At 33.5% G+C, this 18,964-nt stretch overlaps 2 protein-coding genes across 5 annotated transcripts in view; one reads left to right on the plus strand and one right to left on the minus strand.

Annotated features, from left to right (window-relative positions):
- Positions 1 to 435: 435 nt before the first annotated feature.
- Positions 436 to 6,428, minus strand: LOC123663518 (histone deacetylase 3). Its single transcript, XM_045598194.1, has 7 exons — positions 6,188 to 6,428; positions 5,166 to 5,354; positions 3,451 to 3,725; positions 2,788 to 2,975; positions 1,976 to 2,116; positions 1,507 to 1,616; positions 436 to 808 (listed from the first exon to the last, which is right to left on the minus strand). The coding sequence occupies exons 1-7, from the start codon at positions 6,426 to 6,428 to the stop codon at positions 648 to 650; spliced, it is 1,305 nt and encodes a 434-aa protein (XP_045454150.1). The 3' UTR covers positions 436 to 647.
- Positions 6,429 to 7,172: 744 nt separating this feature from the next.
- The window catches only part of LOC123663517 (phosphatidylethanolamine-binding protein homolog F40A3.3-like), a 36,419-nt gene continuing 24,627 nt past the window's right edge, over positions 7,173 to 18,964 (plus strand). Inside the window, exons 1-2 of one of the 4 annotated variants that reach the window (XM_045598190.1) lie at positions 7,173 to 7,292; positions 10,806 to 10,927. In XM_045598190.1, coding sequence (XP_045454146.1) covers positions 10,817 to 10,927 — 111 coding nt within the window. In that variant the 5' untranslated portion in view covers positions 7,173 to 7,292; positions 10,806 to 10,816. Of the gene's footprint in view, positions 7,293 to 10,703; positions 10,928 to 18,964 lie in introns of those variants that run through there. The other 3 variants (XM_045598191.1, XM_045598192.1, XM_045598189.1) reach the window with 3 other exon arrangements.

Genomic DNA, 18,964 nt, shown 5'->3' on the forward strand with positions numbered 1-18,964 from the left:
ATAAATTACTTCTTCTTCTTCAGGGTTAATGGTTTTTAATAGTGTCAAATGAGCACCGATGATTTCGCCAATGTTACATAGAACCCTTATAAACTTCTAAGATTTAATAGGTGAAGTGGCACAGCTAGTCACTCTTTTCTTAACGTTACAGACAATATTGACAATTATTTCCGTCCATTTATCTACTATAATACTATCTAATGTAAGAATGTTTATTATATAAGAATAGTTCATAATTTTCATTAAGTAAAACAGGCTAAGAGCCCATTTTACCTCAAGTAAAAAATTACTTTTGGATGCACATGTGTGTAGAAATATCTGTTGGAATTTTTTATTTATTTGATAGTGAAAATGAAAAATATATCGTAAATTTTTATCTTTTAGGTGCCATTATACAAATAGTTTTATTTTTGCTATAGAAGTTAAACCATACTATAAAGACTATATGCAGACTTTTTAATCTAAAACTTCATAAACTTCACGCATTTTTAACAACTGATATTAACTAATCAACAAAGACCTCACTTAGATACTCAAGTCACTATATCACTGTCCTCAACACTTGGAGGTCACATGAACTTTTTCTTATACTTCTTGTATGGACGTTCTTGTCAAATGACCACCGGCGGGGTGGTTTCCTCCGTATGCTATGATTCTTTAGTCTCAGGCACTTGTTCCTTGTCATTGTCTTTCTCATCATCATAAAATTCATTCTTGGGCTCTATCATTTTATCAGCCTCTTCTTGACTGATACGTATATCTGGGTCTGGTTCCTCCTTTATCCTGTATTCTTCTGGCAGGAAATCACCTACAGTAGACATTTTATTACTTATATATGAATTAAACATGAGCATATTTTTTTTTAAATCTTAAATCATCACATCATCATCACAGCAGCCTTTCGCAGTCCACTGCTGGACATAGGCCTCCACAAGTTCACGCCAAAAATGGCGTGAACTCATGTGTTTTGCCCAAAGTCACCACGCTGGGCAGGCGGGTTGGTGACCGCATGGCTGGCTTTGTCGCGCCGAAGACGCTGCTGCCCGTCTTCAGCCTGTGTATTTCAAAGCCAGCAGTTGGATGATTATCCCGCTATATTCTTGGATGCCGTAACCACACAGGATAAGCTTGGTAGTAATATAAAGGAATGTTTCGTTAAAAAATAGTTTTCGTAGTTTTGATTTCTGTATTTAAAAATAGAACAATTACAACCAATTTTTTCCGGATTTACGCCGAGTTGCACGAAGAAATTAAAATGAGGCTAAGTACAGTCAGTAGTGGACTGCGAAAGGCTGCTGTGATGATGATGTGATGACTACTCGAGCTGATTGAAGCTCTTGTTTATAGCATTTGATAACAAATAGTACTTAACAAAATGATGAAAATAAGCTCTCAAGCTAAATTTCAAATTGTTATAAAAAATATTTTACAACTTATGGTTTATGCAAATGAATTATGGTTAACATTTTAAAATGGTTTCATAATATTATTTGTCAAATTCTTTACCAGGTATATGCGTCATTTGAACCGCTGGTGAGTGTTGACACATCCTGAGATTATCATACACATGCTTCGTAATAGCCTCCAAATACTGTTTGGAGTTAGCGTTCGATGTGCTAAAAACAAAAGTTTTAATTTTTATACACAATATTTCTTATGATTCAGGTAAAATGTACTAGTAGTAGTTTGAAAATAAGGAAAATCGTATAATTTTTAAACTTATATATAATTGTTATTACAAACACCTGACAACACAAATAAAATCAATAAATGCTAAATTCAAAATTACGATATATTCGGTTAAAAATTTTCTAACAATAGTTGTTGTCCTAAAGATTTTCTATGGCCTCACGCATCACGACATGAAATTTTATATACCTAAATAGGCTTAGCAACACAAACTTCAAATAATCTCAACATATAATTTGACAGTGAAGCTGGGCAGGTCGTCTAGTAAATACATCTTAATAATTACCTGCTGATTTCTGGATGTAACTGGAAATCGGGAGCGAAAAATTCAAGATACTCCGTGTAAGGCAATTCGTTTGAAATGTTCTCATCAACAAGTAGGGATGTCTCATATGTCCAACATCTTGCAACATTCCGAAGAGTGTATCTAAAGGCAAACAATATTCAAATAATAATAATAATAACAAAATGCTTCACACTCAAAGGCCCTATAAGATTTTCTCCTTAGTCGGGGTTTGTTAATATACACAAGTAAAAACGCCCAAACCTAGACAAACATCTAAGTATATAACAAATGTTAGCATGAGCAGTAATTGGATCCGCGACAACAACAACCAGTACTGTGACAGCTGCACCAAGCTACAATCAGTATTAATAATGCAAGGCAAATTTGTCAGGTTGCAGTATAAAAGTACCTAGTGTTGAAAATAGTGACTCGGCCTAGGATTCAATCAGTCTACAGACGGCCCTTGATCAGTTAAAGGACAGTCAATTAGAATGTCTGTATAATAACTTTAACTAGCCAATTTAAACATATTGTCAATAAAAATTAAAATATTTTTCGCATATTTGATGTTAAGGTCTTATATTATTTATATCTGGCACAACTGAAAGCCATTAAACCAATCAATCCATTAATCAATTATTTAAACTAAATTTGGATTAATAAGCATACATACTCGGAATTTTTGCATTTGATTTAAAAGCTGAGTAAACACTTTTTTTTTTTTTTGCTGGTTGCATTAATAATCTTGAGTAAAATTTTTGGCGCTAGTGTGATAATTAAGAGTATTTGATAACAAAAAAAAGCGATCTCACCCGCCACCGCCCACAACCAGTGTAGGAACATTTAGACTCTTGACAAATTTCACACATTCTCCATGACCACGTGTGGACAGAGAGAAACAACCCAAACGGTCACCCGCTAATGAATCCGCACCACACTGCAGCACAATGGCGGTAGGACGATAGAACTCCATCACATTGGATATTACTGGCTTAAATACCTGGTGAACATAATCTAATGTAATAAGTAAAACACAACAGTATTTTACACAATAAACTCAAAAGATAAAGTATTTTACCACACATTAATATTAATTTTAGCAGTCATAAATATTAAAATCAATCAACTCTATCAACTTAAATTAATCATACTTTGCAAAATGAAATTTCAAAAATACTTTTGAAGCTTATATAAAAAAAAAATTATTTGACTTTAAGTTGTTTTATTATTAATGTTATAAAATATATAACACAATAGACTTTGTAACAGCAATATTAATACGCTTCAGCCTGTAATATCCCACTACTGGGCATAGGCCTCTTTCCCCATGTAGGAGAAGGATCAGAGCTTAATCCATGCTCCAATGCGGGTTGGTGGATATATTCCCTACTATGAGTATCGATCGCTATCAGGTGTACACGATAACAACCGGGACCGACGATTAATACAATATATTTTATAAAAGAATATTTTACCTGAACATAACTCTGATCATCAATACCCTCCTTCAATGGTACATTAACAGAAAAATACCTTCCGCTTTCAGCTCCGATTTCATACATATCACCCGTTCCAGGGAAAAAGTAATTCCCGTACTTATGAAAGCTAACAGTCATTACTCTGTCAGTCAAATAGAACGCCTCTTGAACCCCATCCCCGTGATGAACATCGATATCAATGTATAATACTCTTGGGTGGTATTTTAATAATTCTAGTATTGCTATAACTATATCATTTACGTAACAGAAACCTGTAATGAAAAATAAATAGTATGAAGAAGAGGATAATGCATATAACATATGACAAATATGTATATAATCAATAAAATAAAAATTTCATGTCACGGGGTTTGTGGTCACATTCCTCCTAAGTGGGTTGGTATGAGAATGAATTGTTATGTATATTTCAAACCACTAGGTGATTAGGGCGTCCACGTCTAGATTACTTTTGAAGTAAAAGTTCTTTACGCACGCTTGACTTAGGAGTAAGCTGGCGAATGCGCGAGGAGAGCATTACGAAAATTTGTGGTGTGTGAATCGGGCGAGACGAACAAAACTTGAGAGAGAGAGATATAAGTTAGTGAAGATAGAAAGAGGGAGTTACGTTTTGTATATTAATGAAGGGGCAACTAAAGAAGTTCTATTTCAGTTGTGTGGTCTAAAGCACACCCATTTTTTTTAACTTCATGCATATGATATTTTGTAAGATAAAATAATGGCAGTTGAGCCAGGTCATTTAATAAGAATAGAATTTAATATATATTTTTAGCATCTTTTTATAAAAATAGACAACAATAAATTACTAGTAAGGTGAAAAAAGTATAAACAAATCTTCTCATATTAGAATACTAAATAATAATAATACTTATACTCTTACTTGTACACCATTAAAAGAAACAACCAAATAGTAACATAAAACTAAACATGTACAAAAACAGTCTTATTGCTGACAAAGCGATCACTTTCAGACAACCTTAGGTTTATATATTGATAGATAGGACATGACCAAGAAACAGTGGTAAAATTAAATTAAGAACTGTTCAGAATTTAACTGTTTTGTTATTTAATTTACTAAAGTTGGGTGAAATGTAGTAACATTCAAGAAAGATTTGTTTACTTGTTTACTTGCAAATGATTCAATTTTGAACACAACTTCATCATCATCACATCAGCCTATCGCATTCCACTACTGAACAAAGGTCTCCACAAGTTCACGCCAAAAATGGCGTGAACTCATGTGTTTTGCCCATAGTCACCACGCTGGGCAGGCGGGTTGGTGACCGCAAGGCTGGCTTTGTCGCACCGAAGACGCTGCTGCCCGTCTTCGGCCTGTGTATTTCAAAGCCAGCAGTTGGATGGTTATCACGCCACCGGCCGGCTTTTTTAAGTTCCAAGGTGATAGTGGAACTGTGTTATCCCTTAGTCGCCTCTTACGACACCCATGGGATGAGAGGGGGTGGCTCTATTCTTTAAAGCCGTCACCACACAGCATGCATGAAGATAACTTGCTAGAATTAAATGAATATGTGAACATATTATAATTATTTCAATTGTATTAAGCACAAAACTCAAAGAAGTTTCCACCAGACAAAATTTTTAAATCTAGTTTTAGTGCACTTTCAATATAATTTTTCAATACACTATGCATTACTATTATTTAATTATTATTGTTTAATTTAGGAACTACATACCTGAAGGTTCAAATTTCTTAGCATGATGTAATCCACCTGACCAATTAATCGCAATATCACAGGTGTTATTATTTAATTTCATTGCACCTTCTAAAGAGGCACCTGTGTACATTGAACAAAAATCAAACAGGCCTTCGAATACTGGACAGTCATCTCCTACATTGTAATGGAGCAGGTCCTTTGAGTATGCTGAAATATTTACTTTATTATATAGAATGTAGTGGTTTTGTATTTTACGATATATTTATTTAAGTTTATTTATTTATTTACACTTTCGCACACTAATACAAGGTTTTAACAGCATAACAAATGAAATATAAAAATAAAATTTGCATCAGCTGCAACAGGCTGCCTTATCGCTAATACAGCGATCTCTTCCAGGCAACCTTTGGGCAGAGGACTAAATAAGAAGTGTGGGATGGGGCGCAAAAATGTTATGTAACATACATATGAACATAGTCACAAACGTACATGTACACCAAATACATTACTTACATATACATAATACTTACATATACATACATACAGATATATACATATACACATACATACACATACATATACATACACATATACATACACAAATACATATATATCAATAATAGAAAAAAAAAAAAAAAAAAGTTTTTTAATATTTAATCGTATATTACTTTTAAGAAATTAAAGTAATAGTAACACAATAATTATTCATAGAATTTATAATTTTTATATTGGAAACTAAATAGAAGGCTTCGGGTAATAAATATTTTTCATATAGTGATAAATATCATAAAAGTTTGACTAATATATTGATTATAATAGCAAAAAACTCAATTTAAATCATCATTATCTAAGTTATATCCCTTAGGGAATGAATATTCTGTCAAAACTGGGTAGATGTTTCAGCAGGTGATTATTTTTCATTAAAAGGAAATGTAAATTTCTTTTATAATGGGATATTGTCTAACAATTTACACTGAATAATTATTTATTCATATATCTGAAATTCGGATTCTCTTGTGTATATAGAGCCAAATACTTACTTTGAATATTTTGAGGAGTCACATTCTGTAAAAATTCAATATAGTCCTCACTGTGAAATCGACACATATCGTGAGCATTGGCCCGATATGGTCTGTATATTTGCATCTTCTTGTGAAGGCCATAATTAAGCACAAGGCTGTGGGTTACGGATAACCTATGAGGCTTCATTGGATGGCCTGGTCCATAATGAAAATTTCCCACATCAGGATTATAAAAATATGCTACTCTACTCTGACTCATAGTGGAAAAACAAACACGTATTCCTTAAGTATCAAAATAATTCCGAGAACTAAAGCAATAACAATCAAACGCTTGGTCAATTGAATATCACCAAACATACTCTAGCGTCTACATAAAACTTCATTAAGGAAAAACCCCATATTATCTTAGATTTATTGCTATTTTTTTTAATGCACACAATAAAACAAAATATTTAGTGGTTATTTATAAACAATCAACAACCAAAGAGTATATTAGATTTAAGTGATTAGCTTGAATCAGAATTCCGAAGGTCCACTAGGCACTAATAAATGACTTTGTAACTGTCATAATGTCATTATTAGTTGTTGTTGTTTTAAAATTTATCCCTAATAGAGAACGGCAAAGGACTATAATCCATACAGCCTAGTATGAATTTGAATTATACTTTTAGGCTATTAGCAAAGTTAATACAGAATAGCTATTAGTTCCGAACTAATTAATATACCTCAAAATTATAAAAAACACAAAGGAAGCAATATTAGAAGTTAAGAGACTATAAAAAATGCATTAATTCAAGACTATAAAACCTCAAGTAATTTAGACAGTGCAATAGTAAAAACATAATTGTTGTAAATCTGTCAGATTGTATTGACTACCTTCTATACTAAACATCGTTTTAAATATTTGCCATCTCAATACACTTTTTCCTATTGTGACATTTTTTCATTAATTATATAATTTATGGTGCGAACTTCGAATCCGTGCCTGTTCAACTCTACTATACTATTCTTATGTTATATAACTAACTGTTGTTATTGTTATGTCACTTGACCGGTATCCAGTATAATCGGCAATTGGCATTTTCAATAAAGCTGAGTTATTAGTTTCTTATCAACTTTAATTGTAAGTAGTAGAAAATTATTTATTTATTATTTTTTCGGTTTGTTGCACAACAATATTTTACACAGTTCATTAGCTAGTAAAGTAAGCTACTTATTTTGACGTCGTTAGTTCTTTTAACCTGTTTGGATTACTTGTCGCATGGTCCTATTGTAGTTTTGCTATCATTGTTACATATCACTGTTATAAAGCTATACATTGATACCACATAAGTAACGTAATATTAATATTTTGACCGTCCCCGTTTATTTTATAAAATGCTCTTGCATTTTGAACAACATTGTTAGCGTTTCGATACTTCTAGAAGGTTGGTCTAAAAAACATCCGTAGTATAATCCCTTAATATGATTATTTAATTTATAATAGACCATCAATATCTTAGTTGAAATATGTATTTTTTTTTTGAATGTAATGAAAATTACATATATAGTTGATGGCAAAGGTGCACTTATTCCTATAAGAGATCTCTTCCAGTCAACCAGTGGTCATGAAAGGGAGAGTGAGAGTGTGTCATATAGCGGAGTAGAGAGTGCAAGAAATAATAATTCAGATGTTATATTCAGAATTAAAAAAAATATTCTGTCTATAAAATTGTAATAATTTCTTTATTATTTATTTATATTTGTGAAATATGTTGCTTCCTATCGAACCTTATAATAATGTGTGGGCCATTTATATTTTACCCTCCAGCTCCCCCAGGCTGAAGGCATCCCGTTAGGGTCATTTATATTATCTTTTTATACATATAAATGCATGATAACTGTTTCAGTGTAGTGGGAGAAGTTGCTTCAACACTGATGGTCAAAGGACACATTTCTATTTATTTTTAACCGACTTAAAAAAAGGAGGAAGTTACTCAATTCGACCGTATATATATATTTTTTTATGTTCGGGGATAACTCCGTTGTTTATGAACTGATTTTGATAATTCTTTTTTTGTTGGAAAGGACATATCCCTAGTTTGGTACCATGATAAGGAAACCAGGATCTGATGATGGCATCCCAGAGAAATCGGGGGAAACTCTCGAAAATCCGCATAACTTTTTACTGGGTGTCCCGATTTTAATGATTTTTAATTTAACCGAAAGCTAATGTTTATCATGTGGTCACCTTTAAATTTCATCGAGATCTGATCACAACTTTTGGAGTAATCTTTGATAATGCGTATTTACTTGATTATTTTTTCGTCTACCTATGTTGTATTGCTTGTCGATATAATTGAAGTCGGTTTTTCTTCGTTTGCCTGCAAACACAATTGCAACACAATCCTTATATAATGCTAATGTTATATATTTTTTTCTTATAATATTTCTACATGCTGGTCATAATTAAAATAAAGAAAATTAATATACTTATTAAAATTAAATAAACACTTCACACTCAACGGTCCCCAGTAGGATTTTCTCCTGTGTTGGGGATCCGGAAACAAACACAATACGCCAGCACAAACGCCCAGACCACGACAAACGTCTATAAGGCCAATACAAATATCTTTCGTGAGCGGGATCGAACCGCGACGTTATTATATCCTATATTTTTTTATACTTAAAACAAACATACCGATCACCTGATGGTAAGCGATCACTATAGCTTATTGATATCTGCAGCACCAGAAGCATCACAAGCACATTGCTGATCCTACCCCCCAAGAGCTCTGGTTATCTTATTCACCAACAGGAACACAACACTGCTTGAAAGCAGTATTATTTAGCTGTGATCTTCTGTAAGGTCGAGGTACTACCCCAGTCGCGCTGTTCCATTTTTTGAGCAGCAAATTTCCTGCTGTGGCCTACCTCTAAAACTCTCTAAAACTTATAAGATTATTATTAAGTTTTTATCATGTTTTATTTTTTTTTAATCTGACTAAAATTAAATAGAAAATAATTGCAATTAATTATAGTTATTAGTGTGCAGGCTTTAAATAAAATTAATATTGTACATAGCATTTTTAAACTAGTTTACGAATAAGATAAGTTTACATACTTAAACTTCTATTTGAATAGTCTTTATTGTACATAGGTTAAAAGTAGTATGTAATTGTGGTTCAATTTATTGCCTCTAACTTGTATTCTTCTCCAATAATTGAATAATGTCAAGGACAGAAAGCTATATTAAATTTAATATTGTAACTTATTCAAATTATGCTTGATGTAAAAAATGGGTGTGAATGTGAATTGTGTAAGCATTTTAATTTTTTTTTTTTTTTTTACTTAATGGTTGCTGTCATAATCACATTGTGAAAATGTACATAATTCAGGAAGTGATTTTCATAATTGGACCACTCTAAATTCAATTTTTAGAACACAATTTAAAATTTAATTTTACTGAGGATTGGAATAACTTTTATGAATAAAACATTAAAAACTTAAAATACTGCAATCGGTCATTTTGAAAAAAAAAAAACACGAATCGCAGCGCATGACGTCAAGCTATGATAAACACCGCTGTCAATAGTCTTATTCACTGTGTTTTGTTCTTAGACACAATGACATGTTTACTTAAACGTGTTTACGTAAGCCGACGCCATGACAGCTGCAGCCGTTTTGGAGCACTATTTGAATAATTGTGTTTGCAGGCAAACGAAAAAAAACCGACTTCAATTATATCGATAAGTAATACAACGTAGGTAGACGAAAAAATAGTTAAGTAAATACGCATTATCAAAGATAAGTCCAAAAGTTGTAATCAGATCTCGATGAAATTTAAATGTGACCACATGATAAACATCGGCTTTCGATTAAATTAGAAATCATTAAAATCGGTACACCCAGTAAAAAGTTATGCTGATTTTCGAGAGTTTCCCTCGATTTCTTTGAGATCCCATCACCAAATCCTGGTTTCCTTATCATGGTACCAAACTAGGGATATCTCCTTTCCAACAAAAAAAGAATTATTAAAATCGGTTCATAAACGACGGAGTTATCCCCGAATTGAGTAACCTCCTCCTTTTTTTTTTGAAGTCCGTTAAAAAAATCTCAAATTAGTTTTAAACTTCTTTATTTCTTATAAGATGTGTACCCACGTTAAGGAAGAGGCTTTTAAAATCTTTCTTCAGGCCTATTAGCTAATTAACATTTACCAATCAACTATGATAGTATCATTTCGGTACATACTGGCATCATTTTGACGTGTCATTTCATTGAATCATAATACTACTACTTTACTGGTTTATTTTCGACCTTATCATTGAATACTGTCAACTTTAGCTGTATCTTCAATATAATATATTTAATGATTAACATATCTAGTTGTTATTCCCTAATAATATATTGATACCATACATTGTTATAATGCTTACTAGCTTCACCGAAATTTAGTCAGCTAATATACCGTAACTTTTCCACCCGTCTGCATTCAATAGAAAAGTAGTTTTTACATTGAATGCAGGCGCTATGTGCTAAACCTTGTCATTTGACGGCCGTCAGCCATCGAAGTCAGTTGTGTAATCTTATTTGTGATTGTCCTGTCCGAAAACAATGGGACGTCTGTTAAGATTAGCGATTGTTTTGTTATTAGCAGAGAGCACTATGATCAATTTTAGGGTGCTAGGAAGGAGGATGTCGTCTGTAGCGAAGGCTTTCGAAGCGCACGGCGTGGTACCGGACGTTGTACCCAAGGCTCCTGCTGGTGAAATTAAGGTAAGTTAGTAATTCAATATTGTGAGATCGTTCATAAAATATATTCGCGAATCAGTCGAGGAATGTCATTGTTTATTCTCATTTATCTTACTGTGACAATGTTTTATCAGGGAAAAGATAAATTACATATTTTGTGAATTATTTTATATATCATGTTTTTGTTACATGTATTTTTATATTTTACAATTGTATATTATTAGGGTGCTTTTGAAAATGTAATTCAAAAGGAGATATCTACTGTTTTTTTTTTTTTTATAATACACTAGCTGACCCAGCAAACGTTTTGCCCTATAGGCTATAGGTATATTATTAACCCCTTAATCCCCCCCCCCCCTTGTAACTTAGGAGTATGAAAAAATAGATGTTGGCCCGATTCTCAGACCTACCCGATGTGCACACAAAATTTCATAACAAGAGGTCCAGCCGTTTCGGAAGAGTATTAGCATACTAACCTTGTGATACGAATTTTGTATATAAAAAATAAAAACAACTCCAATGTTTTATGGAAATCGGTTTTAAGCAACCTTTACAATTAGCAATGTCTTTTTATTATTATATTATCCTTTCAATTTTATTTTGTAGTCTTGATAAACAATGTTACTTTAGTATGTTTAATAATTATTTAGGTACCTAAAACTATATACAGGGTGACTGGTGAATTAGTATCAATATTTGAGGACGTGTTATTTGAGGATCATATATGACGAAAAAAAATTACATATAAAATAAATATTCATAAACTTCTAAGTAAAGTTAACCAACAGTTATCTCGCTAATTACGCGTCGTCTGGACGCCCTAGCTGCGCAGTCGTCACAAAGCAGGTGTGTAGGTATAGGTACATTTAGTTATCGCGCGGTCGTTTACCTACGTCCAAACACCGCCAAGTGTTAACAGGGTAGCAGGCTACTTTTGATAAACCAGTATGATCCAATCCCCCTTCATACTTTAATTTTAGCTTAGGACAGGCAAAAATACCAAAATAAGATTAGGCCGACCCCTTCCCCTTGATAAATATTCCCCTTGATAATTTGATAAATATTAATTTATTACGTAAGAATCTAAACGAAAAAATGAATACACGTTTGATTTGTTTCAATGTTTATTTTTATTTGTACTTTAGGTAGGTACTAATAATTTTTATTTTTTGGTAGTAATAAACTTTGGTTTTAATTATGATCTTTACCGACATAAGATTTTCAGTCCAGAAGCTTAACAAAAAAAACTACACATTCAACTACAATATTAAAATTTATCAACGAAATAACGAATGTTGTTTACGAAAGCAAGTGACAACTAGTCGGCACTCGCGCGGTTGTCCGCGATTTTTCAAGGTATTTTCACTTTGTGCATTTTTGTAATTTTACCTAAGAACTATCGAGACTAAAGACATGATCGACCCCCTCTCCCCCTAAATCGTCTTACGTAATAAATGAACCAACCATACTTATTGTCTTTTACATGATATAACACGAACGGGTCACTTTTAAGTACACTGCATTTGTGTATTGATAAGCCATACCTAATTACTTATGACAGGTCACATTCACACGAGACATATTAGGTATACGCGTAAGATCGATCACTAGGCGCGCGCGCATTGAAAGATGGACGTACTTCAGCGTACAAACCTTATGGCGGCGCTCGCCCAACTGACCTAGTGACCTACTAATCGAATTTAGGGAGGAATTAGAATTGGCGGGGGTTGCGGCGGGCGGCGGCAAGCGGCACGGTACAAGGCCAAGGCCGCACGCGCCGCCATTATGGCTGAAAATTAATATGTCTACATTTCATTTATTTAAATTGAAATGTGTGGGAATATTGTCAAAAATTAAGTACCTATTTTTTTTACATAATTCGAATGAGAATCATGTACCGAGTATCCTCTGTAAATATTGATAGTAATTCACCAGTCACGCTGTATACACGGTGATTTTATAACCGTTTTGGAAACGAAATATTTTACTTTGGAATCATCTATAGTACATATAAAAATGGATATATCAATTGTAATGTTGACTAAAAAAAAGTTTCAATTTTAATATTCATTTTTATTCGATCGACTTGGAAAGTAGTAAGGCACTGATCATTCATTCATTATTTTATATGAAAGAAACACGTCCGTGCGCGTTTCGGTTGATAAAAGTATACCTATAGGCGCGAGCTAGCGAGTACTTACGTAGATAGACTCGTTTGTCCTTCATACTTAACACGGGCTTAGGACCGTCAGAAATACCTATTTTATTTAAACTTCTTTTCGATTATTAACCACGATTGTTCTTTTCACAACAAATCAATTTATAAACGGACTGTAGGTATAAACTTCAGGCGTATTTAAAAAATCGGAGTTTTCTATAGAATAATTAACTTACATACCTATTAACAGTTTATTTACACTATTTACACTTCTCTGTATCGAAGCAACTGCTCAAAATGGAGTCCGCTGCGTTCAATACACAAACGTACGCGTTTAATACAATTGTCTTTTAATTCTGTGACCATAGGTCAGAATATGATAAGTGCATTTTTGCTCAATATGACTTATTAATATAGGAATTATCTCTAAAAGATGCTCTTTCATATAGTCATATCAGGATAACTACATGCAAAATATTACTGCTGTATTGAATATTAATCAAATTATGATAACTTTTATATTTCAACTTTTGTCTTGATCATATTGCGATAAGTGATTTTATTTAGATCTGACCGAAAGGAGAACGCGCTTTTTATTGATCAGAATATGACAAGAGCACACTTATCAGCTTATGATCAAAAATTACTCGATTGGCGGGAAACATGTCATATCGTGTTGTATCATGATTGTTTCGCGTACCGCACACTTCGCAGTTTATTGTTAGTTTTCGTTATTTCGCCGGTGAAGCAACATTAATGTAGGTTATAATTACTGTTTAAATGATGAGTGCTCGCTGTAAGAAGCTGTTGGAGTTAGCTATGGGGCAAGAAGATTCAGAGGTATGTTTAAATTATTTTTATTGTTACTTTATTGAAAGCGTGTCAGTGTTCCTTGCGAGAGTAAGTAGGCATTTTAGTGAGCAGTATTGTAAAAATTGATATGACTGCTTGGGCCTAGTATGTATTTTATATTAAATTAACTCTGAACAAAACATAATGACCGTTAGTTTAAGTGGGTAATTGTTTAAAATATAAAATACGGGCATCGAGGACTAACTTTTTTTTTCATTTTAGGATTTAGCTGTGAAACAAAGTGTGAGAGATCCTACTCCATTAGCTCAGCAGGATATCTTGCAATCTCTGCCCGGCCCGTCAGGTACTCCAGTAGCTCAGCAGGATATTTTGCCATCTTTGTCTGGCCCGTCAGGTAATCGAGCTTATAGTTCTGATCGTACTTCTCTCGGCGAATATAGTTCTGATGACGATGTGAAGGATTGTACTTGGATTCCTGCTGGTACACATGACGAACACGTGTCATCATCGTCATCTAGCCAGACATCTACCCCTAGAAGTATTGGGAGCATTGCTGTCTCAGTATTGGTTTCTCAAACACAGGATGACGTTAGAGGAAAAAGGAAACGTGGTGTCGGTATGATGCAAAGAAAACTACGTAAGGAAAGAACAGAAAAAATAAAAAAGGGGGAAGAATACATAAATCAAGCGGGGAAAAAAATATTGGGTAAATCTGTAGGTGTACTAAAAGAATGCAGATTAAAATGTAAAACTAAATTTACAAATGCACAATTACAAAAAGTTTTTACGGATTATCGCGCTATGGAAACCAGAGATATGCAACGTTTACATTTGAGTAATCACATACTATTGACACAGCCAAATAGAGTTAAACAGGTTGAAAACAAAAAGAAAAGGGAAGTATCTGTAGAGTACTCTATTGAAAATGAAGGAAATTTAGTAAAAGTTTGTCAACGCTGTTTTCTTAACGTGTATGGTGAGAATCGTGGTTTTGTGAATGGCATAATTAACAAAAAGAAAAAGTCAGCTACAGGTATCATTGGACGGGATGAAAGAGGCAGACATGAGCCAAAAATTAAACATTCAAATGAAGCAATAGACTATGTACGTAAACATATTTCTAATTTCCCTGCATACGAAAGCCACTATTCAAGACGACACACTACGAAAAAATACCTTGAGACTGGGTTAAATTTACAAAAAATGTATAACTTATACCTAGAACAACATACCATGGACAACATAACTACAAAAGTAGTCAGCCTTTCTACATATAGGAATATTTTTAATACATTCAATTTAAAATTTAAAAAGCCACATAACGATACTTGCCATACTTGTGATACATTTGTAGCAAAAATAAAAATTACAATAAATGACACTGAGAAAATGAAGCTACACGACGAACACGTCGCTCATCAGGATAAAGCAAATTTCCATTACGAATGTAAATCTTTCGATAAACAACGTGCCCAGTCTTCAGGGAATACTATCGTTGTCGCTGTGTGTGATTTACAACAATGTCTCGCTACACCATACTTAAATACTAGTGTAGCATTTTACAAAAGGAAGTTATGGACATTTAATTTTACAGTCAGAAATTGTAACACTGGGAAAACTACTTGTTTCATGTGGCATGAAGCTATTGCGCAGCGTGGTGCCGACGAAATAGCATCTTGTCTAAAAATGTTCATAATGAGTTTGCCCGAAGAAACAGAGCAAGTTATTATTTATTCAGATACATGTCCTGGGCAAACCCGCAACAACACATTACCTGTTGTATATAACTACATACTTACGCAGAAAGTTGGTTTGAAGACTATAGATCATAAATTTCTGGTTCCTGGTCACACACATTTAGAATGTGATGCTGACCATGCCTCAATCGAGCGTACCAAGAAGAAATATAATGGAAGAATTTCAATTCCAAATGACTGGTACATGCTTGTGAGAATGGTCAGCAGTAAGTTCACTGTAATAGAATTGTCACAAGATGATATTTTCGCATTTTCAAGCATTCTAAAGCAATCGCTTATAAAGAAGACCAAAGATCAGAATAACGATCCTTTTCTGTGGCGTAATATATTTTGGATACGTGTCGAGAAGGAACATCCTTGTTTCTTTTCTTTTAAGTATTCACTGCGAGTGGAAGACGAGTTTAAAATATGTGACATGAAGAGGAAAGTCAGAGCCAGTCGCAATAATCAGCCAGTGCTGGATATTCGTAAGGCGTACAATCAGCCATTATTAATAAGTAAAGAAAAACACAACGATATTCTGTCTTTATTACAGTACATTGACCCGATATACCACGATTTCTATAAGAATGTAATAAAGTCTGACAACGACGTAGTAGACACATCACATATTAGTGATTGTGATTCCGATTCAGAATAGAAATTATTCTTTTAATGAGTATATTATCTTTTTTTTAATGCTGCTTCAAGCGCAATGGTATATGCCAAATATACTGCATTGTCATTTTGTTGTATTACTTTCAATTTAAATAAAGAATTTTTTTTTTCATATTTTTTCATTTAAGATCATAACATGATAACTACCTACTTCTTTTGATCACAATGTGACAAGTGCAACCTTACTTTAAAAAAGAAAAAAATACATAAATACTACACATTCCACAACCAATAATAAGTATTTTTACAAATTAGTAATACATTTCCTTATTTTTGAACATCATTTCTTTTTCATATATCGAGTGTGTCATATTAAAACAGTGCCCTCAAGATTCCTCAATAATTTAATTGCTCGTCCTGTAAAGTAATGAATTTGTATTTATCATATTCTGACCTATGGCCACAGAATTTTCTTAATGTGTCTTGATCACTTTTCACTTTATCAAAAGCGTCCACTATCGCAATGCGTAAATCATCACAGCTTTCATATTGACTGACGTGTATAACTGTTTATTTCCGATCACAAGAAAAAATCCAGGGGCGTTAAGTCAGGACTTCCAGGTGGCCAAGACACAGGTCCTCCTCGACCTATCCACCTATCACTAAACTCACTGTCCAGGTACATCGTCTACTAACTCAGATATTACTCTCCTTAACATCTCTAAGTATGAATTGCCGGTTAGATGACCTTCAATAAAAATAGGCCCTATTAGTTGGTCGTTAATAATACCGGCCTACACGTTCACACTGAAACGAACCTGCAGGCCTAGCATGCACGCCACGACAAAATTTTGTCTACCCCTTTTCTCGTATTATCTCTCTATGTCTACAGTAGCTAACATGCGTGCACGTGATACTCTTCTCGTTACGTCAATAAAAGAGATAATCATTAAATTTTAGTGATCTGTGATATTTATCTCTACGGAAGCTAACATGACATCGTAATTTTGTCGAATTTTGCCGTTTTAGGAAGAGAAACTTCTCGTCTTCAATATTATCGACGAGAAAGACGATAAATAAAAAATAAATAAAACCGGGTGCCTATTTTTTGTATACCATGGCTTTTCCCTATTATAATTATATAATTTCGGTAATTTCTTCTTATTCTAAATAATAATAATAATAATACTTTATTTCAGACCAAAGTATAAGTCCATATTGGGTTAGTACAACAAGACAAGACAACATTCAGAATAAAAAACAAAACAAAATTATATTAAAAAAATCAATAAGTAAAAATAAAATTAAATAGAATAAAAGTAAAATCAATAATCAAAAAAAAAAAAAAAATTCAAAAATTCAAAAAATTTTAAAAATTAAAAAAAAAAAAAAAAAAAAAACAATGCGTGATAGAATTACAATTATCTAATGTGCGACAAGATATAAAGCACAACACGAGCATATTGTTTTACATATATAATTAAATTCATTTACTTACGCCGTTTTATTTTCCATATTAGATTTTTTAAATTAGATATACACTTTTTATCTTAGCCAAAAGGCCGAGAACATTGTTAAATAAAACATGTGTCACTCGTTTGAAATTATACAAACGTTGGCTCATCCCGGTTTGGCACGATTGGTCAATAACCTTGTAAATTCAACTTTACGACATAAGAAATAAGAATGATATTCAGTTGTGATTATGGTTGATAATGTTTCTCTACTCGACAAGGCGAAGTCTTCGGAAGAGAATTTTGTCTCTCGTAGTGCGCATGTTAGGGTAATCGAGAAAATACTCGATGTAGACATTATCTCTCTCTCTCGTCAAGAGATATCTCGTTGTATGCATGCTAGGCCGGCTGGTGATGGTTTTCTCGTATCAAGTGGGGGTTAATTAGAGCCCAGTAATGCTCATTGTGCACATTGTATAGTCCCACTCGAGTAAACAGTGACTCGTCCGTCCAGAGTATGTTGTCGTTTGTATTATTTAACAACCACTGGCAAAAGGCGATTCTTTCCGGTGCGTTGTTTATTACGTGAGCCTTACGAAAATGATACGGGTGTAATCCTTGTGTACGTAATATCTTCCATACGAAGTTTTGGCTAACATCGAATTCTCTTGCTGCCATCCTTGTCCTCCGCCAGGGATCGCGCTCGAAGTACTCAAGAACATCTTCAAACTCCGGCGAATAATAATTTAAACGTCCTTGACCTTGTTTACGCATGTACCGCTATGGTATTACTGACCGACTGAAAGCCAGGGACGCGGGACGCCGACGATTACAAGGACAAGTGAGCAACGCCGTCATTGGTCGACTCCGGCGCAACTCGGTAGCTTTGTTTTTATTGGCTAATACGATTTTGTGACTCGCTATTAAAACGTATAGTATTTCTATTTTTAGAATGTACCTACCGTGTAGCGCTACTACTGGTTCTCACTTTTTATCTGTAAACGATATGAATATCGACTTTGATGAAAAAAAAATACATATATTATTAAATTAACGTTATATATAGGTTCTGTTATTGATAAATAATTCAAAATTTTCGTTTCCAAAACGCTTTCAAAATCACCCGGTATATTAATAAGACTATATATATATATATATATATATTAGAGATGCCACGAATAGTAATTTTGCCGAATACCGAATACCGAATGTTCGGCGAGGCTCTTGGCCGAAGCGCCGAACATTCGGCAGCCGAATATTCGGCCACACTTAGTACTTTTCG

The sequence above is a fragment of the Melitaea cinxia genome, chromosome 20, assembly GCF_905220565.1.
Source record: "Melitaea cinxia chromosome 20, ilMelCinx1.1, whole genome shotgun sequence".
Lineage (NCBI taxonomy): Eukaryota > Metazoa > Arthropoda > Insecta > Lepidoptera > Nymphalidae > Melitaea > Melitaea cinxia.